We start from the raw sequence: 9,486 nt of genomic DNA, 5'->3' as shown, positions 1-9,486 counted from the left end.
CTCTTTGCATAATCTGAGTTTTGAGCCTTATTCAGGGTTCTCTGCATTCAGAGAAATAGGGAAGGTTTTGCTTTGTGCACTTTGGCAGAAACAGTAATTTCCATCTAGAATCTGAGCTCAAAAGAAGATTTAAAGGCTCTAGCTATGAAGAAACAGGAATTAATAGAAAATCATGGGTGTAACCTGCAGAAGGTAAAATAGACTAGGTTGATATATGTGGTAAGAAAAGAGGTGCTATGTATAATAAACTAGATACATTATGCTTTGTTTAGAAGGTTAAATTGTGCTGTGCATTGTTTTCTGTTACATTTTAACATGGTAGTTTTCAAATTTGGGTTGAAAGTCTTTGAGGGGCCACTGGGAGGGAGGGTTGCTAGGTATTGATAGCTGGGACTTCAGGCCCATCACCACTATTTCAGCCAGAACAACCTAATCTGTTTTACATAGGTTTTCATTGAAGAAAGGATTCTATGGCTTTCTTTTTTTTTAAGGGTGAAAATCACTGTTTTTTGCAACAGAAGCTGTAAGACATAAGAAGAGGTTAGTAGAGGTCAGTAGATGGACATCTAGGTAGTATTAGGATGATAACTGCAGAAAGTTTCAGGCAACCTGGAGACTCACAGTGACCAAACCTCTCGGCACTTCCAAGCAAATTCCTCACCAAGAAGAGAAATATCGTGATGGACTGGGTGCGCAGGGACTTTGGGGCCCTACTTGGTTGGAAGGAGGGGCTTAAAACTGCTTGTATTCAAGATGAAAAATACACTGTCCAAACCAAATAATTGGAGGGAGGGGATGTTATTGACATGACAGAGGGCCAAAGTCCTCCAAGTCCTCTCTTGGAACCAAAATGAGTGCACATGTGCAGATTTATGGAGACAATCATAAAGGGATTATGCAAGCCATGTGACAAGAGGAGGTTGACAGCTGTGATGTCAGAGGCAGTGAAATGCAGGATGTTCCTTAAATGGGCCACAAATTTTCTGCCAATATTTTTTTCTCCATCTGGAACAATTTCCTTCCTTTTTCAATTAACTAACCTCTACCTCTTCTTCAATAACTCAGTTCAAACATTGTCTGAAACAAGAAGCCCAATAAAATTTGAATAGATGGCCTTCTTTATGATACTAACAGGACATAATTCTAGTCCATTAAAATACTCATTTACTTTTGTTCCCTCACATCTTAGCTTCTTAAAGGCAATGCACGACATCTAAATCTGCATTTCCAAAGTTTAGCACAGTAAGAACCTAATGTCTGTTGAATTAATAAATCCACAAGGCTTATATTAAGATCTCTTCAAAGTAATTCAGGTCCAATTCTTTACGGAATTTTCCTGATTCAGGGAAGTGTTTTAAAGGGGAAATAAAACATGCCCCTGATTAAGGAAGACGGGAGAAAAGAAAGATGTAGTATTTTGAGTTTGTGTGTGTGTGTGTGTGTGTGTGTGCATGTGTGAAGAAAGTGAGGCAAGAAGTGATAAAAATGCCTCTCGAATAAGACATTAAGTGATTTAATTAAGGTATCTCAAATAAAGTGACAGATATAAGTCACAACAAATGTATTGGAACGTACGTGTTGGGGGCAGGGGAGAAATGACACAAACTTATTCAAATTTTTTGGATAGTGAAACAACGACCTTCATGTTGACTGGCAAAACTAGCGTCCTGAACAAAAGATGCTCCCAGACAAAATGTCCAAGGACACCAAAGAAAACTATCACAACACAACGGCGAGTGAGTAAAGTTTTTCCGCACGCTTTCAAAATTGCCTTCTGCCCTCTCCTGCTCTCCTGCTTTTGGTAAATCAAACCCACCCCTGCTCAAATCAGACAAAATATCTTAAAACACTTAAAACAAAAACACCGTGCCTTGAAATGCAAAGATGGGTCTTGAGCTGTGAGTCCCTTCCTGGGACGCTGCGGTGAAGCTGACTCCCCAGTGTCTCCGGGGGGTTCCGATGGCACCGACTGCGCCGTGGGCGAGCAGAAGCCCCAGCGGGTTACAGGAGCAGAGCCCAGACGCCCTCCTGCCGCCGCTTGGGCGGGACGGCGTCCCCAGGGCCCAGCGGAAGACGAGGGGAAAGGCGGGCGCGAGGCCAGAATGGAGAGCCCTGGCGCCGATAGCCCCCTAGTCCCACCTGGCCCGCAACCCGGAAGCAGATGCGAGCCGCGCTGCGTGGCTGGCTTGCGGTTCCGGGTCGGGCCGCGCTGCGGGCGGCGCTGCAGACCGCGCTCGGCTCACAGTCGCAGCGCCCCGCCCCCGCGCTCCGGACCTGGGCAGGTGGTGGCCGCTCGGCCGCTCCCGGGGCCACATGGCTGAGGGGGACGGAGGGAGCGACCAGAGGCAGGTGAGGCCCCGGCGGGGCGCCGACCTTTAGGCTCGGCTCGGCCTCGTCTCGCCGCCCCGGGCCTCCTCGGCAGAGGGGCCTCTGCCCGGGGCCGCCCCCGGTCTCGCCCGCACCGCCCGCGCCCGAGGCCGCGCCGTTCGCTCCGCCGCGTCCCTTTGCCCCGGCGCTTGATCTCAGCCGATCGCTCTCGGGCCGGCCGCTTCCGGGCGTCGGCGCGCAGGGCCTGCCTCGGGCGCTGTCACCGTCAACCATCAGCACGCGACTGAGCAGCTCCCGGCCGGAGGCAGAAACCCGGGTTCTGCTCCCCGCCCTGTCTCCGCCGGGTCACCTTGGACAGGTCACTTAAGAACCGTTTCTGCTTTCGCAAAACGGGCAATAATAACACAGACCCTGGAGTCACTGAACCTTCCTCCTCTTGGCGTTGAGCTTTCCCCAGCGCGTGGCTCACGTGGGCGCTCTTAAAGCTTTTCAGAATGCGCTATGAGGACAAAATGAGAGGATACAAAGTTGAATGTATACTTTGCTTCCCATGTTTACCTTTAGGTCCGGTTTTACTCTTCTTTAAGCCGAAACCAAAAGAGTAATTTCTGAAATGTTTCGAGGGTTTGATGACCAAAAACCCCAACAACCGCTCAGCCTCGTGCCCAAATTCAAAACAAGAACAACGAAGGAGATAGCCAGTAGTAATATAGGGCGAATATAATAAGTAGCAGTGCCACCGGGGAGTGGGGGCGTGGGGTTACCTGTTAAAAAGAGAAGGTGGAGCAAAGGAGATATGTTTGTCCTTTCACTTGTAAATCTCACTGCAGGATATGGGAGTGCATGTATATTTTGGCTCAGTAGTGGTCAAAAGCACAGTGATGTAGTAGCAGGGCTGGTGCCAGTCATTGCCATCGTGTCTGGTACCCAGAGGGTAGAACATGGTGACCGGCTGCTGAGAACGTTTGGTATCGTTCATTCAGGGATCCTTCATCCAAGCTGGTGATGTTAAATACAAATACCTTATAAAGCAATAAGGAAAACTCAGGTTTTTAGGGTCGGTGCATTCTTTGACTTTTTTTCCCCCCATCAACCTCTTTCAGAATGAGGAAATTGAAGCAATGGCAGCTATATATGGCGAGGAATGGTGTGTCATTGATGACTGTGCCAAAATATTTTGTATTAGAATTAGCGACGATATAGATGACCCCAAATGGACACTTTGCTTGCAGGTATTTTTGCCCTTCTCTACAGCCATTTTCCAGTTACAATGTTGACTCTTGTATGATTGACTGCTGTTGTATTCCTCTAATGATTATTCTTGTGTGACTTGTTCTGAATTGTCTTTTTGTTGTTGGCTTTTGTTAACGATTGATGATCTAAACATATGGGTAATTAAATCTCAGATCACTCTCAAGTAACGCTTTCATAGATAGTCTCAATCTTTTCTCTCCCTATTATTTTATTTATTTAAATGTTCTTAATGTACCATTGGCAGACTTGAGTTTCACTTCCTTTCACTATCCTGTACGTTTAATAGAAGAGAGTCTAAACCTGGGAAGATGACTAACATTTAAGAGGAAGAATAGGTTAGTTATTTAGATGGTTCATAGAGTTGGTACTCATTTGTTAGTTGGGAATCGGTTGTGGTTAGGATAAATGAAAACATCAGCTATGGCTTTCTATTTTAATGCTTATTCTTTGATGACTGCCTATACTTCCAACATAAAAGATGCCAAATTGAGTTTTTGTCAGTATTTGTTTTTATAGTAATACTGATTTGAAAAGAAACGTGCATGGTTCTCTATTAAGTGGTAGCTATTTAATGTATTTAATAGTGTCTGGTAGGATTTTTTTTTTTAATTCCTTAAGAAAAATATCTGGAACATGTTATAATGCCGCTCTTTCATTTGGGGTTGGGGTATAATGCCCCTATTTCAGTTTTTCTTTTCCTTTTGTCTTTGTCCTCCCCACTTAATTTCTAACTTTCATTGCTTTTATACTTTCTCTGCAAATAATGATCTCCTTCATAAAAGATTGGCATCATCTTAACAACATATTTAAGGCAGAAGCATAAATATGAGGTGGGAATTCTCTCCTGAAATTTAACAAAACAATGGTTTTGTTTCTTAGTTTGGCAAGTTAGAAATCTGTCCAATGACTGGCTTTATGAATGTTGTTATTTTTGAGCCATGATGAAGTATAAGCAGATTTGTTTTTAAACTGCTTTGTAGGTGATGCTACCGAATGAATACCCAGGTACAGCCCCACCTATTTATCAACTGAAGTAAGCTATATTTCTATATTTATATTTTTATAAAAAGATTATACTTTTCAAAGATTGTTTCTCTGTACTGTACATTGTGTTTATATGGACTACCTTATCAAAATATATATAGAAGTTAAAAACACCTTTTGGACTTGATATAGAGCATTTAAATTTAAAAATTAAATTATGTAAAAACACTTTGAAGTTTGCCACTTAGTATAAAAGAGAATCAGAGCATCCATAGGGGGTAAAATAGTTACAGAATTGTCTTTAGAGACAGGGAGGGAAATCTTCCTCTTTAGACAACCTAGTAATCTAGAAACCTTGGCCTATAGAGTTGCTCCTAACCTGGTTCTGCTGACCTCGCCAGTTCCTTGACCTGCCTCTGTGTAAGACGGCCTGCCTTCCAGGAATCGCCCGTGGTGCTTGCGGTGCTTGTCCTGCCCTTGTTGTTGAGGAACCATCTCAGCAGCCCAAGCGTAGTCTTAATGAGTCATGACCTGTTGATTGCAAGTAACCTTTGATCCACCTTGCCCGCTTGACCTACTAAGCTGTATAAACCTATGCAGACAGAATTGCATTAAATCTCAATTACTAAAATTTTTACCTTCCAGTGGGATTGTCTTTTGTATGAGTGTTTTAAAACCATAGTGGTAAAATTTGCTATTACTCATGGTTCTGTAATTTTTCATTTTTATTGAAAATGAAAGATATTATAGAATGCTTGTAAACATCTGTGCCCTTTTCAGAAAAAGTTGATTATTTTTTTTACAGTCATGTGGCAACTGACTTATTTGTTAGAGTTTGTTTTGAGACACCATTTAGAAAAAATTGGGAAGTCCTGATAGTGTGGCAGATACTGTGAATGTGGAAATTTAGATTCTGGAACCTCTTCTGCCACTTAGGTAAACTAGGGCAGATTTATGATATCCTATGAACTCTCCTGTTTTTTAAACCGTATTTTAATTGAATAATAATGGTGTTGGCTTCAGCATGGTTTTTTGGGAGGAATAAATGAATTAATGCCAATGAAAGCATTTTGGAACTGTATCGATTTATACAACATAAGATAACATTTTGATGAAAATAGAAAAATTGTTAAAGTTAAATAAAACCAGTTTGTGATTAATCAGTATTTTTTCTTTGAGATATAAACACAATTCTTTGAATAATCTTCTTTATTTTGTTTTATTTAATCTTAGTGCTCCTTGGCTTCAAGGGCAAGAACGTGCAGATTTATCGAATAGCCTTGAGGAAATATATATGTAAGTGATGGATGATTACAAAAAATTCTATGAGTGACTATAGTGGGCCTTTGTTGGAATCATGATATGTTAGGGCCTTTTCTAAACTTTTTGTTAAGCTGCTTTTCCATTAACAAAAAGAATATACTTGAAAAATCCTTGAAAGATTGGTTGTATAATGTAATTTTATATATACATTTGATACGAATTCTGCTTAGAAACAAAAATACACTGTTATTTAGAACTAATAGCTATAAAGACACTTAGCCAGCTTGTGAAAGTAGATTAAGAGATACTGCTCTTATTTTGCTCTTTTCATAGGCTATGTTGAATGAAACTGGTAACAGCAGAATCCTAAGCATAATTATTCATTAAACTACTATGTATTTTTAATGGTAACGTTCTTGTATTAGGCCATAAGACTGAGAGTCTATTGATATACTGTATTTTTCACTCTTTCATTCATTCAACAAATGCTATATGGCAGGCATTGTACTAGATCCTGGATACGCATAATTAGCAAAAACAGAAATGGTCCCTGTTTTCATTTAGAATTTGCAGGTAGGGGAGATATTACTCATAACACTGTAAAAATGAATGTCACACTGCAGCTGTGATAAGTTCTGTAAAAGAAAGATATTAATATACAGTGCTAATTGAGTTTGAAAGAAGTCCTGACCTAGTCTAGGAGGTCAGGGATGGCTTGTTTGACTTAAGAGCTGAGTTACTTAAGTGAAGATAACTCCAGTGAAGGGCCACAGCATGTGCAAAGGCTCTGTGTCAATGAGTTTGGCACATGTCAAGATACAACGTAATGGTGGTATTAAGTGGGAAAAGAGAGAGGAGGAGAGAAGGGAACATGGTGGGAAAATGACCTAGTGAGGTAGGCAGGGGAAGTTATGGAGAGTCCTGTAGGCCATGTTGAGGATTTTTGTCTTTATCCTAAGACCTTTGGGAAGCAGAGAAGAGTTTTAAGTGGTGTGATGCCATGATAAGATTTTCATTTTGAAAACACCGTTCTGTTTCTGGGTGAGAACTGATTGGAAGGAAGCAAGAATAGATGTGGGATATCAGGAGGCTAGTGAAGTAGTTCAGAGAAGATATTTCTGTGATTTGGGTTAATTTTAATGAGATACATTAATTTAGTACAACAAATAATGTTCTGGAATATCAGTTTTACTGTAATCCAGGAACTGGTAAGGATTGTCCTATATGTTGTAGGTGGCTACCCCATTTGGCACAGTGAGAGAACCCCCTTTGTATCTGTGGGCTCTAGACCAGGTTTCTTTTCCTCACAGAATATTTAATTTAAAAATGCTAAGTCTTCATGGAATTGATTCTGTTTGTTCCTTCCTAGAGGAAGTGTGGTCTTCCTTGAGTTCCTAGGTTTACACTTGACTCTGGAAGTAACCAAGAACTGGACATATCAATGGGAGAGGCCCCCATTTAGTGATTCCATCATCCTCAGCATATAAATATTACATGTTTTCTCAATGAAGTGTTTTCTGATACCTGTCCCTGACCTTACTGGCCACTCCAACTTTTGTGCCCCCAACAAACTTCTTTCTGTAATCTTTTATTTATGCCTATTTACCAATTTATCTCCCCCCTAAAGTAGAATAAGATAAATATACTGCAAATTTGCTCACCAATGATGTCGTAATTATACATTTTACAGTCATTTTTCAGTTCTTATCTTACTTGACCTCTGTAACTTTTGGTGGTGTTGAACACTTTCTCTTCTTGAAAAATCTTCCTACACTTGGCTTCCATCCTGTTAATCATATTCATCAATTAGATTTTTCTCCTATCTATGCACAATGTCATGCACTCTGAAATGGCTTCCCATCTGCCTTTTTTCTGCCCCAAAAGTGCCTCCCTTTATTAAGAGATATCCTCCTATAGGACACAACTTGCTGTTCTCCCTAAGTAGTTCACTTGAGCTACTAGAGAATTAGGAAGGATCAGAAATAACAAAGGAGTTTGTTCTAAAGATAGGATATGGTTCATACTGTCTTGTTTATTAAAAACACTTGAAAATAAACCCAGTCCAATAGTAGTATTTTCACACATGTGGTCTAAATAGAAATATACATTCTGTTTTTAAAAGTTTTGTGTGACAACTTTTAATCATATTTTCCCATAAAATCCCAGCAGGGGGCAACAAGTGAAAAACACTATTAGTCATTGAAAATTAAACATTTTAAATGTATGGATATAGTTCTTAATGTTTATAGTTTCATTATGTTCTAAATATTGTAACATCAAGATTTTCATATTTATTTGGCATCATTTTGAATGCTAAATTTTATTTTTGCCTAGATAAGAAGATGAACTATGTTTTTTCTTATGTAAGGAGAGATGAAGTCTGAAAACTAAGTCTTTCCAGTAAACATTTTATGAGTATCTCCTATATGCTCACAATTTAAAAATTAATATAGATTAATTGTGTACCAAAACAATATAGTGACAATTACTGAGAGGTTTGGACCAAGTGCTATTGTTTTAGAGGTCTCTGGGCATGGTGAGGTTGTAAAGGAGGGTTCCATTTTGAAGGTGACCTTTAGGTGCGGTGTTTGGCAGGTGGTCAGAGGGCGAGAGATTTTCTGATAGAAGGAACTGCATGAGCAAAATCATGTAGGTGTGAAGCAACCTGGCATCTTCAGAGTTCAGCAGATAGTTCAACATGCCAGGGATAGAAATTGAGGTAGGTGTAAGAAAAAAGAACCTGTAAGCTGGTAAGGAGTTTGGGCATTATCTTGTAGGCTGTAGGTGTTTTAGGCAGGGGAGTGATGTAATGAGATTTGTGTGGCACTGTGGAGGGTGGGCTGTGAAGAGTTTGAAGCGAGGGACACCATAGGAAAAGCAGTCAGTAACTAGGAGGGAGATAGTGGAGACCTTTATTAAGGCAACAAGAATGCAAGGGAGAAGAACGGTCAGTTAAAGAAGTACTTAGGAACATAAACTAGGATTTGGTGATTGTGTAGATGTAGACTCATTTGCTTATCATACCTTATTTTTGTTTAAACATTTTGCATACGGATATTTTGAATATATGAAAATAGTTTAATAAAAAAAGGTAAATAACAGATTTAAAAATACTTTGAACATTATACTAATTAGTGTTAAGAGAAAATGAAAAGGATTAAAAATTTTTTTAATTTGAATTTATGATAGTCCATTTCAACAATATTTAATTTAAATCCAAGAAAATGATTAATTTCCCACAGCTCTTCACATTCTGATGTATCATGAAGTCTTAGATTTGGAACTTGGAGAGTGAGGCTTGTCAAAGCAGAAAGTGCACCGGACCAAGTTAAACAGGCAAGGAAGACTTTCTTCAAGACTATTGCAACAGGGGAGAGAGGCAGAACTCAGTCTGAACTCAACTTCCTGAAACAAAAGGCAGTACGGTTTTTAAGGGCTGGGATGAGCTGTAGAAAAGTACTGGGGGATGCTGGGGGGAGGTTGATCAGTGAGAGTGTCCAGCACATTAAGTTTCTTCCTGAGTTTGCAAGTGCGTTTCTCTGTGATTAGGCTATCTGCGTTTGCAAATTGTGGTTCATCAGGAATTAGGCCCCTACCAGCCAACAGAGACTGGGAGATAGGGCACTGTCTTCCTTGATGACTACATTTCAAAAGAAT

At 40.2% G+C, this 9,486-nt stretch overlaps 1 protein-coding gene across 7 annotated transcripts in view; it reads left to right on the top strand.

Moving 5' to 3' along the window:
* Nucleotides 1–2,199: 2,199 nt before the first annotated feature.
* The window catches only part of IMPACT (impact RWD domain protein), a 28,129-nt gene continuing 20,842 nt past the window's right edge, over nucleotides 2,200–9,486 (top strand). For 2 of the 7 annotated variants that reach the window (XM_057526581.1, XM_057526580.1), the window contains exons 1-4: nucleotides 2,200–2,349; nucleotides 3,432–3,560; nucleotides 4,563–4,615; nucleotides 5,800–5,862. In XM_057526581.1, the coding sequence (XP_057382564.1) occupies nucleotides 2,314–2,349; nucleotides 3,432–3,560; nucleotides 4,563–4,615; nucleotides 5,800–5,862 (281 nt within the window). In that variant the 5' untranslated portion in view covers nucleotides 2,200–2,313. Of the gene's footprint in view, nucleotides 2,350–2,450; nucleotides 2,687–3,431; nucleotides 3,561–4,562; nucleotides 4,616–5,799; nucleotides 5,863–9,486 lie in introns of those variants that run through there. The other 5 variants (XM_057526582.1, XM_057526585.1, XM_007197586.3 and 2 more) reach the window with 4 other exon arrangements.

Source organism: Balaenoptera acutorostrata, chromosome 13 (assembly GCF_949987535.1).
Source record: "Balaenoptera acutorostrata chromosome 13, mBalAcu1.1, whole genome shotgun sequence".
Lineage (NCBI taxonomy): Eukaryota > Metazoa > Chordata > Mammalia > Artiodactyla > Balaenopteridae > Balaenoptera > Balaenoptera acutorostrata.
This window is presented reverse-complemented; position numbering and strand designations above follow the sequence as displayed.